We start from the raw sequence: 15,351 nt of genomic DNA, 5'->3' as shown, positions 1-15,351 counted from the left end.
CGTTTGACAATCGCGCAAGTACGCGTGGAGAGTTAAATTATTATAGTCGGGAAACTTCAACGACTGCTACAAGCGTAATTATTACAAGATACGACAATCATCCGTATTTTAGTATACACTATAGAGCACAATCCTTTATGTCAGAACATGTTTAGAGTTTTATAATTTCTTATAAACCTACTTTTTTCTTTTTAGTTTTAAGAGACCAACCGTCCTTGAACTACGAACTGTGTATTATACTGTATTATGTACAGAATCTTTTAATTTCACATTTACCGCATGGTGTAGGTTTTTACGCTAATGACGATGTCCTATTCGACAACTCAATCGACTGGCTGCATAACAAAATCAGCTCGCTTTGATTTTCAAATCGATCAACGTTTTGTGCAATAACTATTAGCAACTAGCGAAACATTAAAAGTGTCGACAGTTTAAAATACCTGGGTGTCCACAGCCACCACATTTTGAAGCGGGCGCCCATGCCAGGATCCATGACGGGCCTCCCTATATATCGCTAAGGTTAAGGGCTGTGCGATTTTCTACAGAACTGTTCCCGAGTGGTTCACACGGAACCCCTAGGTTCAGGGTATTGTGTGTATTTTTAGCGATTTTTAAATAAATCCATTCGAATTATTGAGTTGTCGGCACTTAGCATGTTATGAAGCACTGATCGCGACCTTATTTTGTGGTAACCAAGCAACGTGCATTGGATGAAAAGTCATTTTAAGTCAGGAAACACACTTAAATTAATAATAAAATAAAATTCTACACGTCAATTATCAATTAAAGTAATTATATCAATCATCATATCACATCGCACAGCCACATACTTTGTAATGTTAAATATCATTAAGGGAAATACCACCGCAGGCGACTTTTTTAATTATTAGAGCAAATTTATAGTGTTTTTTTCACTTAACTGGTCGACCCGCCACGTCAGGCCCCAGGCTAGTGCCCTGTCAGCCGTCCTCTTGTGGGGGCCACGGTCCACATCACAGGAAATGGCACTTTGCGAAGAGAGCTTGCTATATGAATGGAAATAGCTGGAGCAGCGTTCAACTCAATGCAGAATGGCTGGTACTGATGACTGTCTCCAGTTGAAACTAAATGCCGCCTATTCGTCACTTGCCTTCTGAAAGCGCTTCTCATAAACGTAACCCAGCTATGCTTGTGGTTAATAATATATTCGTAAAAAAAAGAAACCTAATCGAATTAATTGTCTTTTGATGCCACCGTGTTGTGCAGACATAAAATTCAAACATCTTATCAGTGAAAGAAGAATATCCATCTCTAAATTACAAACACATTAAATTGACTGCATTTTTGACTTTCAATTCAATTGAGACAACTTTATCGGCCATGTCAGTAATAACAACGAAACACAGAAACAGAACGAATTTCAATGCAGCGCTTCGTCTATCCCAGACGTAGGCAGATGCGGCTCGAGAGCCACACGCGGCTCTTTGCATAGAAGTTTGCGGCTCTTCAGACATAAACTCCAATCTCACCTCATCTCAAGCTGTGGAGCAACAAATTCGCAGATCTTACCAGCCGTTTGGAAAAACTCAAAAGAGAGAAATCCAATTTGATTTCTCAGCACAAGTGGACAGCTATAAAACAACTGCCTAAAATAGAAACAATACTATACATGGAATAGTTTGCCTGAAACATAGTACGCGGTAACTTTTGCTATTCTCACAATCTTTGGCTCTACATAATATATTTGCGAACAAACATTGTCATCTATGAACCAAATAAAAAAATAAACTTAGAAGCAGAATAACAGATGAAAATTTACATTCATGACGTATTCAATTAAAAATAAGTAGCTATTTGCCAGATATTGTAAAGTGATGCATGCACGCCGTTCTAATTATTTTTTTTAATAAAAAATCTTGAACTTTCCCCCCCTAAAAATCCATATCCATACATATGTATATTACATATATGCGTCTCTCTAGTACCTTTGTTATCCTGTTTCCTCGACAATTTGGCTCTTCTCACTTGGCAAACTGCCGACCCCTGGTCTATCCGAAACGGTTACAAGTGTACGTAAAACATTTCACCGTGAGCTTTCTTATCGGAAAGAGATGACGTATAGATATACTACACGGTCTCCAATTTTATTAAATTCAATATGAACATTAATTCAATTTTCATAGCTAATTTTGGTAAAATTCACGAATTCAAGAATGAAAACCTAACCTAACAAATAATCCAGTATATTGTAACAGTATAATAATCCAGGGCTATTTTAAAAATTCGTTTGCTGCTGGCTCCTATAAAGTATAAACCGACAAGAACCGTGTTTTATTTATACATAATTTTTTTGTCAGTAGGTACTATTATACGACCCAAAGAGGTTGGACGGTCTGTGGACATATATTTCCGATACAACATTTCACGGTGAAGTGTGATACGGCAAACTGCATACGTACAAGTTTCCGGACACGATCCGAAACAACACTGAATCCACGATTATTAACTAACTACTTATTCTAAGTAAAGAAACACTAGCAAACTCTCACTATTTTTTTAAACAACAAAAAGAAATAATTCATACACAGTGTTTTCAATGTATGTTTGGACCTAAATGGTAGAGTAAGTGGCTAAGCTCCATTTCTCTAAATAACAAAAAAAATGTTAATACAACCTACCTATAGGCCTGCATTATCTTCTTAAAATCGGAGATGGTTTAACAGGCAATTACTGATCACTATTTCAATCAACAATAATTTTCATGTTAGGTATATTTATTTGTTTTCGCAGCCGTGAAATATTTTCACCGGTGCGGTGCGCAAGTGTAAAAAAGTGTTGGGAAACACTGATCTAGATACTTAAGAAGATCTCTTGTTTTTTTTCTGAATATAAATAATAAACAGAACTATTGTGTACCTACCTACTCAAGTTTGTAACATTGAATAATGATACAGTGTGTACAAAATGTCAGCTGTGTGGAGTCCACAAATCACTTGAGTGAGTATTTTTTTTGTAATTTGGCAACTGGCCAGAGCACGAGACAAAGAAACTGATGAATCAATTCGGCAGACGGAGGTCCGGCGAATTAAGCGTATTTTAAAATCCACGAGATAGAAAATGAAGAATGATTGAGGCAGGTCGATGACTTTGGATTTCTTAAATAAATTAAAATAAAATTTATCCAATAGTTGCCAGTTAAAAAGCCCCATTGAATATCAATGCGAAAGTGAACACGTTTTGCAGTGTCCAAAGCCCATTTTGGTCAGGCCGCGGCACGAAACTGTGAATTTCATTCGTAGTGCTAGTACTTAATTGTTTATAGTTCGAATGCAATATGGGAAACTGATCGTATTAGAAAATGGTGATTGTTTCATATTTAAATAAATGGTAATACGTACAAATGAGATATGCAATCGAAAATCTTCATTTACTGCGAGCAGGTTACCGCATTGCGTTAGAAAATAATCAAAAACAAGCACTACCATCGTAACTCGCAATTCGATGCCGCAGCCTGACTGTAGAAGGCCTTGCTAGTTGCTACACACCATACTTGATAGTATTTTTTTAATAGGCGGAATATGACAACAATGCATTGATACACCATTCCATAGGTACTATACATACACTAGCAGATCATAAAAAGTGTACTTTTCCAAAAAATACATTTATACATTTAACACTTAACGAAAACACTATACATTTAACAAAAACCTATAAAGTTGTGATCAAATTGAGTTGCATGTCACGTCACCGTCAGGGCGACAAATTTAGTATATGGTTTCATTCATTAATTTGGAGGATATTTTGAATGATCACCACCTCTCTAAATTAAATTACAGAGAAAGCCAACTCTAATGTATTAGTATTTTGAATTATTATTAATTATTCATGCTAATTTCAATTAATTTTAACAGTTTCTACGTTTGCGTACTGTAAAATTACCTGCAATATTATATCCATAGATAATATTTTGAACAGAACCCAACCTGCAGACCATAGATAATAAACAATATTCTTACATAAAATACATAGTGCCAACCACTAAAAACAAAATACGTGATTTTGACATGATTAGAAAAAGTGTAGGCATGTGGAATATGATAAAAACGTTCAAAGCGTCATGCAGGTGTCTGTGTGGTGCGGTTCAACGTGAGGTGACCTCATTATTGTTTTAGTGATTACGGCAGATTTTGCCAACTGACAATGTTCGTTTAAGTTTAAAGGTTGAAAATGTGCAAGGGGTGGGAATAACATTTTAAACACCAAGAAAAACGACATTGCACACTTTCTCCCGTAGCAGCTTTGAGCTTACTGTGTCGTCACGTGATATTCCGCGACATGCACCATAATATTATATTTCGCGCTTTAGAATCACTTGTATTGCAATCTTTACCGTGTGATTGAAAGTAGTTTTAACCTAATTACAAATTGTTTATTCAGTGTTATAACAGCTTCGATTTATTCTATTTTGAGTATCTAACCTAGCAAGAAATTGTCTCAATTACTTTTCTCCAATGGCGATCAAGCATATAACCCCGTCAACCGAATATATACTGCAATAAAAACTGGCTATCATTTAAGCGAAATATTTTTTTAAAGTAAAGAATTAGACATTTATTTATCATGAGATTAAATAGACTGTGAAAATATCTATTTGACTTAAATGCATTAAAATTTTGCCAACGAAGATAAACTTCTTATCAGACAAATCCGATTAATAAGTAGCTCACAGAATAACGTATAAATAAAGTTGAACAGAGACTAACTAACCAGTAATTTACATAATGCAGAAAAATCCAGTTAAAATAAGATTATACTTCTGTTTCTTGTTGGTCCATTAAAACAATTTCAAACTTTAGTGCTTGAAAGAACTTAGTATGCCCATTACCGACAAAAAATATCAACCTTCCTTCGTTAAATGGACCACTTATTCCACATAATTTAATAACGATCAGGTGATGAGGCAGACATGAAAATTTTGGGGGTTAAAAATTAAGTTCATAATAATTATATTCAAAATACATTATAGTTTTCATTATGGCACCATCATTCCGGTACGCATTGAATTTTTACACAAGACAGATCTCTTATCTTTCAGGTGTAAAAAAACTGCACCGCGCAGAAGTGATACCTACTGCTGCAAAAGCGCAACAACAAACAATGTAAACAACGATTTTCTACGGGGAACTCATAAATAATGGGAACTGAAATACCTAACGGGTATGGAGATGATGCAGGCAACCGATCTCGAGTAAGGAAGAATACGCGATAAATTTAAACACGTGTCAAGAAAACGTCATACGTCGAATACTGACAACTGTTCTCGGTTTACGCATTGATGCTCATTTAATATTGGTGTATTACACACGCTATTGCACGTCTATAATGCGTGCTTCATTTTCGTAGGACACTCACACATTTAAAACCCTGTGTCAAAATTTACTGTATTGGTATATATTATAGCCTATCGGAATTATATTATTTATTATCTGTTTTGTGATTTTCTATCATTATGAACTTGAAAACACCATTCCAGTTGTTCTGGCATATAGTACAAAAAGGCCTGGAATCAATGTTGTTTTTTGTCATAAATTAAACACAGTTAACTGAGGCAAAAAGTACACATTTTCATCCACATCATAAAAAGATTACATGGGGCCTCCACGGAGTGGAGGTTTGTATTGACAGATTTTTGTTTTCACGAGAAATGGATATTAGCCACTTGCTCAACATAATTATTATGCCGGGTCCACACTGGCAACATTTCGCGCGACAGCCTCGTTAAATTTTACGATAATTATCATACTTATCGTAAAATTTAACGAGGTTGTCGCGCGACATGTTGCCAGTGTGGACCCGGCATTAGGTTACATACTCTCGACTCCAAACACACATTGAAAAACAATGTGTATTTTCCAGACTCACGACATTATAAGCCATCGTGGGCTTAATTAGTGTTCACCTACCACCAATTTATTGAATGATGATTACTATATCAAATAACATTCAAGTGATTATAATTCTTGCATTTGGCCAGTTTTAAATTAACGAAAGTAAGTATTAATGTATTGGGTAAATAAAGTACAATGCCTTTGGTACACTAATTATCTAACAATATTAAGTATTATTGAGTTACCCATATGCTATTAATTATGACTGTTAAAATTCTTGCAAAGAGTGCAGTTTTCAGATTATTTTAAAAGATAATTAAAAAAACAAAAAAATAATTGTTTACTCGTATCAGGTAAGTATTTACCTACACCGCTTTTGCAGTAACCGGATCAATGTGCAGTAAATACTTACGTAGGTAAGTTTTGGAAACAACTTAGCAAGCAATGAATTAGTAATATTATTCAAATACGATTCACATTCAATCATACTTGCCTCACTTTTGGGTGAAGGTCTCGCACTTTGTAAGCAGGTAATAAGTATGCTTGCTTACTACTTCAATACTTGCATAATATAGTTATTATGCACACTTTCAGCCGCCAATGGCGTGGACACAAAGTTGTCGGCCATGTTAACATTATGCAGAAATACATAACATGGGAAGGTGATAACGAGGGCTTCAACCATCCGAAATGTAATACAAACAATTCTTACGAATATGTATATTATATTTTTTACTTCTGTGCATACATAATAAATAATTGATTAAACCAGTTCATAATTATTAAGGCCATGCTTTGGTGAATCAGCGGTGAAGATGGCAGCACTTTGAAACGGATATGAAGATTTAATTAAGTCATTTAAAATTTGAACACTTTTATCTTTAATTGACTTTGACCCAACCACGGAACAGGTTGTAATAAAATAGTTTACTTTTCCAACTATCAATATAACTAAAATCATCATAATAATCGCATACAGATTTTTAAACGGAATAATTTCAAATTCGAATTCAAAAATTTTTTTTTTACAACATGATAGTTAAAAACAAGGAAATAGTATTAAAACAGTGTAAAGAAGAAACAAATACATAAGGTACAAAAATTATAAATCATAAAGCACGGAATAAGCTAAGACCTAAGTGGACCATATTTTAAGAATTTATAAAACAACGCCCACCTATACTCATTCTCACGTAGGTGGAATATATCAACATCCGAAGCGATTTGTTTGAACAGAGTCATTGCCCTCCCAATTGGCAACCAATGGCAGGTTAGTTCTGTACCTTGGGTGCACAAACAACCAATGCTTCCGATTAGTAAGATAGCTATCAGGGACAGACAAGTCAATACCACCAAGGATACCTAAGAGAAAGCCAATTGGATAAAGCCAAGGATAGTACCCATCAGTTTCGAAGGGTGGAGGTGGCCTGTTAAGATCCGCCACAAATAGTGCACATTAAACTTTGTTAATCATAGGTATTTGTTTTTATTGAAGGAAGACTACAATTTACAGATGGTGTCGATTAGTTTTTAAAAGTCAATTAAACCCTGCCTAACAAAACCGTAATGGTTTTGGTATACTTGGGGCGATACAACAAAATTGTGCACACAGTTTTATTCATATTTATTTGTTTTAGTTGGAATATTACACAAATTGTTCGTTCATTTTTTTTCAAGCCTTGCCTAAATCTAACTATAACAGTACAACAGATAAAAAATATTATGATTTAATAGCATAATTTTAGATATTTTATAGATATACCAGTATTTTTTGACTATTATCTATTAAGTATGACTTGGTGTTCGCAGGTTTTAATTGAATTTTAGAAACTAACCAACGCCGTCTGTAAATTGTAGTATTATTTCAGTGAAAACAAATACCTTTGACTGACAACGTTTAGTGTGCACTATTTATGGCGCATCTTAACAGCCTACCTCCACCCTTCGCCACAGGTACCCATATAACCTCAAATAAAGGAGTCTCAAAAATTTGTTTTGAATTAATACATAATATTATTATAATGTTAAAATGACAAGACGTAAAATGATTAATATGCCATTCCTCGACATACTTTACAACAATGTATGATGGATGCGTCAGTATGCATTTGGCTATTCAAAAAAATGCATTCTGCACTTCGTCAGACATGTTACTAATTTGCATCTTCTCGACACACACACAAAGCAATGCATATTATATGCGAACGGAAACCAGTTGAATTCACAGTTAGTACTGATTATTATTTGTATATTTAAATTTTCCGTTGAATGGCTAAATACTACTTTATAAGAAGATTCGTAATCAAAATAGTTCTGAGAATTCAGACCGTGGACCTGTTATTTGCTTTAAAAATTTAGAACATACCGGTCTATCCAGCGCACAATTCATTGAAATATTATCATTTACAAACAAACAATGTACTTAAATTTGCATATATTGTTAATAATCGTAAACGGCTGTTGAGTATGTTGATGGTGGCGAAAACTACTAAGGCCTAAGGCTAAGGATTATCCTTGGCAGATCACACATCGGTACTGAACACCATAAAAATGCTATCTTTTATCTGCCTGTGTGGTAGGCTGTATAGTGTATAGATTCGACAAAAACGCACTCTAAACTTTGTCACTCATACCTACTTATTTGTTTTCATTCAACTAAAAATACAAATTGCACTTGTACGTATGCAGTAAAATAAGCCGTTTCACACTGCACCGTGAAATATTGTATCGGAAATATAAAAAATGTGTACCTATGTATTATTTCTTATGTTTTTTTTGTTTTTTTGTTGTTTAAAAAAACAGTGCGAATCTGCTAGGTACTGTTTATTTACTTAGAATAAGTAGATAATAACCGTGGATTCAGTGTTGTTTCGGAGCGTGTCCGGAAACTTGTACGTATGCAGTTAGCCGTATCACACTGCACCGTGAAATGTTGTATCGGAAATATATGGCCGTATATTAAAGACCTCTTTGGGTCGTATAGTACTGACATAAATTTCATGTCTAAATAAAACACGGTTCAGTTTACACTTACACAGGAAGCCAGCAGCAAACAAATTGTGAAAATAGCCGATATACTGGATTATTTGTTAGGTTATGTTTTCATTCTTGAATTCATGAATTTTGCCAAAATCAGATATGAAAATTGAATTAATGTTCATATTTAATCTAATAAAATTGGAGACCGTATAGTTTACATTCACCTCTTTCCGATAAAAAAGCTCACGGCGAACTGTGCCACGGTGAAATGTTTTACGTACAATTTACATGTACATAATCAGCTTTCAAAATTGAATCTTGCCGCCATCTGCAGTTTGAATTTATAGTTCAATGAAAACAGATAATTATGACTGACAAAGTTTAGTGTGCACAATTAATGTCGGATCTCCGCAGCGTTACTCCCTCCTTCGCCATTGGGTGGAAGTGAAAGAAATTATCGACAACCACAAGTATATGCTGTCAACTAAGTCATCTGATCCACAGATATATGCTGTCAAAGCTGGCGAACGAAGAGTAAAATTATTGAGACATCTGATACAGATTGGAAAGTTATAAAAAATACGTTGAACAAACTGCTTTTATAACTATGTATTTCAAAATTAAACGATCAAACTGCCACGTATAGAGTCATTAGTCCAGTTGATTCGAAGAGCTTAGTGACTTTTCATTCGTCATAAAGACTTCAGTTGAGGCATGGTCTAAAAAGATCGTGACTGGGCGATGCGCGGATTGCGGGTCGCGGGTGCAAATGACACAAGCCGAACGAAATATAATTTGTCATAAAATAATAGTATACCTATTCATTGACATGTTTTCTTAAGTACATACGTAAAGTTTTTTAGTTATCTTTACACGATTTAAGAATATTTTCATCCGACACCATGACTAAACGAATCGACGTGCAGACACCTTGACACTCGCTCTCCGAATGGCAACGCGGCCGTAATTTCGTTCCACATTCAGTTGAAAATTATTTGCCGTTTCACTTATGTACGCTCTTAAGGCTATACTTCAGTTGAGACATGGTCTAAAAAGATCGTGGCTAGGCGATACGCGGATTGTGCAAATGACGAGTGCCGAACGAAATATAATTTGTCATATAAATCCAACATGCATCCATTTAATGTTCTGTTTATTGTTCTATTAGTAACAATAATAATATATTCATTGACATGTTTTCTTTTTCAAGTAAATGGGTAACGTTTTTTAGTCATCTTTACACGATTTAAGAATTGATACCCCTGTCGCCATCACGAAACAAATTGACGTGTTCACACATCGACGTTCGCTCTCCGATTGCCAGCGAGTCCAAAATTTCGTCGCACCTATTATTTGCCGTTTCACTGAAGTACCGTCTTAATAAGTTATCGAAATCTCTTTTCTTCCTGCATTATAGGACGATTGAACATCGTAAAATCAAGTAACATTGAACGATATCGTTATAAAATAAAATCTAATCGGAGTTGTACTTTTTTACATCCATCCGCTTTGTGCATCAAAACAAGACAAAGCCAACCGCTTGCAACATACCTACACGTCATTGTAAACCGCGTAATTAAATCCTTTGTAAACGGGTTTAAAGTGCCTAACTGGTAAACCAGCTGTCTGTGCAGTTGTCCTAAGCAGCGACACAGTGCATAGTGCTTAATTCGTAATTTGTTCAATTCAATTCATTGCATCCCAGCCCGGCGCGATTAATGCCGAGGCAATTGACAATCGGCGACTTTGTAGCAAGTCCAAAAATCAGATAGAAAAAGCCGCGTGATAACTTACTGTCAAAATAAGAAACAAATTGAAGGTATGAAGTTTTGTGTCATAAAAATACCAGTTAGTCGTATATTTTCACATCTCCGGGGAGCACTGTAAATTATTAAATAATTGTCAATCCATAGTATGTCTGTAATACTTTGTCAGGCTTACCATAGATAATGAATGAATTGGAATGACATTGTTTAGTAAGTTTAGTTGGTTAAACCAATCATTTAACTGTGATTGTAACGTTGATTTTCATTTGAGGTCAAAATAAACAAGCAAATAACGAAGTTATTATTGATATGGAAAATTAACTGCCACGAGTTTCATATTTACGGAAAATCCAAATGCAATTTATAAACTGGATTATTAAACTGTTGATATTTTGTTTTGGTTTTTTAAATTCAGTAACTTGAAGTTAGAACCAAACTCGCCAACACAGCAGCGTGCGTGCTACATTAAATGTGCAATATCTATCTCCCCCGTATGGTTGAGACGTTAACAAGGTCCAGACTTTTGAAGTTTGAGATTTAACACCTCTCGCAGTACACTAGTACGACCGCGTTACGATCACCTGAGTGACGGATGTAATCACGAATAAATGTTTCACGTGGCTGGAACATGTGCCCAGGATGCTACCCGAGACTGAGACACTCCGAACCTTTATAAATGCACGGTCTCTCACGTGGCGTTGGAACGAGGGAAATAAAATTGTGCGACCAAGCGCTTTCACTGTGCGCTGATACTAGACTACTAGAGCATGACAAGGTGGGATAACGACACACCTAAATCTTGAATTACATAACAATGTGCATACTGAGCATGATTTTGAAATCGAATTAACTCTTTTAGATGTGGCAACAGTTTCTTGACAGTATAAGGAATGGTCGGTATAGAGATACATATACAGGGAATTACTGATCTGAGAAGGTATTATGCGATGAAACAACAAACAACAATTATCTGAACCAACAAAACGTAAATCTCACTGTAGTATAATTGTTGGAAAAGACCACGTGGCATTTGAAAATGCAGCGAACGCGGTGGATTGGCCACGTGTACAGAATTCAGGATTTACGAGCAAAGCGGGCCGGGCTAAGTATGTACGTATCCCCTGAGGGCAGGAGAAGTCCTGGATGACCGAAATTGAGATTCCTGATTGTTTGGTAAAAAATAACAGAAAATCATAAGCGCTGGTTTCTGGCGAAGGTCTGCCAAAGGTCTTAGTGCTAGAAATGGTGATAAAAAGTAAAAGACTACCTGCATATGAGGTATGAAGCTATAATTACCTGGGATTTCGAACAAATAGATTACTAATTCAGCACTACGAAGCTTAAAATATTTTCTTCAAACACATCATAATCATTCCTTCATTCAAATTTCGTCTACCAACGTGAAATAATATCATGTTTTAGGGTGCTAAAATCGTTACCGTCTTTAGGATTAACGGTACCCACATAACGGTGGGTTTGAAGCAGTGGGTGCTGGTTTGAATCTCACGTCTAGCACAATAATCATGTCTGGTTCATTGTGCTTGTGCTAACGAACATTCATTGTAAAAAAACAATATCGAGGGAAAGGAAGCATTTGAACTGCTTATGAGCGAATTATAAATACAATAAGTACCTACGTCAATCAACTGCATTTTATATCTTCCACCTCTTATTATCTGAATCTTCCAGCTGAATCAAATTAACATTGGATTTGGTATTAGTTAAGAGCATACTTCAGTGAAACGGCAAATAATTTTCAACTATAGGTGCGACGAAATTTCGGACTCGCTGCCAATCGGAGAGCGACAGTCGAGCTCAATTAATTTGTTTTGTGATGGCGTCGGGGGAATTAATTCTTAAATCGTGTAAAGATGACTAAAAACGTTACCCATTTACTTGAAAAAGAAAACATGTCAATGAGTATATTATTATTATTATTACTAATACAACAATAAACATAACACTAAATGGACGCATGTTGATTTTTTATGACAAATTACGTTTTGTTCTACACGCGTCGTTTGCACAATCTTCGCGTCGCGTAGTCACAATCGTTTTAGACCGTGCCCCAGCTGAAGTAGCCTTAACCAAATGTTCAATAACCGATTCTTTCAAATTTTCTACAAGTCGGGTCAACTAACCGCGCAACATGGAAGAATCAACAGACTTTTTCTATGATGAGATGTTAGCTATTTACCATACCCATTGGGTACGTAGCCTGCATCCACACACACGTTGATCAGCCACGTCCCTAGGCAAAGTGCCGCCCATAAGCAGGTTAAATACCACCCCTTTTCATTTCAGTTTCAAAATGTCTATTTTATGATTAATTACCGACTATCTCAAACAGACAAATACATCAAAAAATCTTTGAATCGGCATGTATACATTCCAGGTACGATGTACTGATAATTAGAGCACTTCCATGAAACGTTCTCTTAAACAGTGATGGTTTTAGGTACGTGAAGGTCTGTGGCGCTGACAGACCTTTCACCTTTGTGAAAATGTTGCCTGTGCACAATATGTATTAAGTACCATACAATAGTTATGTTGTCAGGATTTGTATGCTTGTTATTTTTTAAACTTTGTCGATTTCTAATGAAGTGATCGTAGCGTCTGCTTCATTGGAAAATCGCCACTGCTCTCAAAAGTTGTAATATTAAATATGTTCTTTCTTTCGCCGCCCTCTATGTGTCGCCCTTATGCAACGTATAACCTCCATAGTTCCAAGGGGCGTCACTGCGTGGAAGTACATGGAAGATGGCAATACATATTGCAATGGGTATTACAATTCAACAATATTTATGATTATTTTTTAAACTAAAATGTTAATATTTTCTAATGAAGCGACCGCATCGTCTGCGTCATTGAAAACCACCATTGCTCTCAAAAAATTGTATTCGTTCCTTCATTTTCCGTCCCTAAGCAACGCATGACCTGCCTACCCCCACGAGGAGTCGTCTATAATCGCTGATGTTGGAATCTAATTAACCACGAAAAAATGTGTATCATTGATACTTTAGGAATATCTTCGCGTCCGAAAAATAAATATTGTGATGTTAATTTTGTTCGTCAAATATTGTTGAACAAGGAGACAGTATAGGGGAGGAAATTAGAAATGAGTAATACTAACCATACGACTCCGAAAGCTCCATAACCGATCGGCCTGTCAGGCAGAACATCTTGGGGGTGGTGATGCGAAGCAGCGTGGTGGTCCTGTTGACCCGAAGAAGGGGGCGCAGGCGCGGGGGGCGCCTGGTAGTAGGGCGCCGCGGCCGTCGCCAGGATAGCTCCGCCGGCGCCTCCGCCCGCCTGGGCAGCTCCGCCCCCGCCTCCGCCCTGCATCAGCGACATGGACACGCTCATCGACACGCGCGACTGCCGCGTCGGACCGCCTACGGTCGCCATCCGATTAATCCATCACTGCGTCCAGGACACACGGCACACCGCGCACAGGGCTTATCACGTTCTTCGGCAGAAAAAAACTTCAAAAGTCGCGCGACGAGCCGATCGCGATATTGACTGACAACCGAGAATGACACGAGCGATTCTCAACTGACAGATCTCAGATCCTTCACGAAATTTATTACTATCACAGATTTTAAAATATAGCAAAATAGATAAACGAAAAATAAAACTACATTAGCATACGTGATAGGTATTTATGAAAACATTGCACATCTCACGGTGAACTTTACGCGAAAGAACTTGCGTCTTCTTTGTCGTCCGCTTCCGCTCTGGAGTTTTGTTCTGTGATTTTTGGCGCAGGACTTTGATGTCACATTCCGTTTGTGATCTGCGAAATGCGTCAACTGATCATTGTTGCGCGGAGAGCTCGGGGCTCTTTCAGGACAAAGGAGTTGAAGCGGAGATAATGCTGCGACACCGCCCGACGCGGTGCGTGGCTGCAGCGGGACTGAAGAGGTGGAGGGGTTGACGGAGTCGCGCGAGGGGAGAGAAGAGAACAATGGCCGACTGTGGCGACACCGAACTCGACAGCTGCTCGCTAGCTGTGGCCTTCAGGAAACTGCGCCGATAAAATTGTTATAATACAATACTCATCATCAGCAACTTTATCGGAATTTTAATAAGACCACAAATGTTTATCACTTTCCATGTAGGAGTAATCTAAAAATATATTTTATATAAATATCTTATTAGCTATCCATGAAATTACTTTATAGAGTGATAATAGGAATTTATCTTCCACGATGTCCGTGAGGCGTAGGCGCCGACCTGTGGCGTCATGGGTCCCTGGTTCGAATCCTGGTTCTGGCAAGTACACATATTGTTTTTCAATTTTCGTATGAACCAGATAATGGACCTAATAGGTTGAGCAAGTGGCTGACATAAATTTCTCGTAAAAACAAAATCTGTTATAACCTCCACTCTGTGGAGGTTATAATTGATTTCATATTAGGATTAGACATGGTCGAAAAAAGAAATAATAGGAATGGGATTTTTCTTGCATCCAGATATAATATAAGTATGCAAGATGATAATGTGTCAAATAATGTGTACAGTTTAACCTCCATTCGTGCACTGTTAATATTGTCATTGTCGCCGCTGGATATTGTTCATCATATGAACAAACAATATAATACGACACAGACATGCAATTATAGATAATTCAATCCGCAACTTCTAACTTGATACTTTGTGTAGTCTTCAATAGTTTAAGATGCCTTCAATAGTTTAAGCCAATCTAAAGATTGTTTGATCAATGATTAATTTTG

At 36.7% G+C, this 15,351-nt stretch overlaps 1 protein-coding gene across 3 annotated transcripts in view; it reads right to left on the bottom strand.

Moving 5' to 3' along the window:
• nmo (serine/threonine-protein kinase nemo) overlaps positions 1 to 14,533 on the bottom strand; it is a 208,727-nt gene extending 194,194 nt beyond the window's left edge. For all 3 annotated transcript variants that reach the window (XR_015071945.1, XM_085958251.1, XM_085958250.1), the window contains exon 1: positions 13,749 to 14,533. Coding sequence is in view for 2 of the 3 variants with exons in the window: in XM_085958251.1 (XP_085814377.1) it covers positions 13,749 to 14,023 (275 nt within the window). In the remaining variant the exon portion in view is untranslated. The remainder of the gene's footprint in view (positions 1 to 13,748) is intronic.
• Between the last annotated feature and the right edge of the window lie 818 nt (positions 14,534 to 15,351).

This window comes from Rhyacophila brunnea, unplaced genomic scaffold, assembly GCF_057557595.1.
Source record: "Rhyacophila brunnea isolate RB1 unplaced genomic scaffold, BYU_Rbru_1.0 scaffold_7, whole genome shotgun sequence".
Lineage (NCBI taxonomy): Eukaryota > Metazoa > Arthropoda > Insecta > Trichoptera > Rhyacophilidae > Rhyacophila > Rhyacophila brunnea.
Note: the sequence above shows the minus strand (reverse complement) of the source record. Positions and strands in the feature narration are given on the sequence as shown.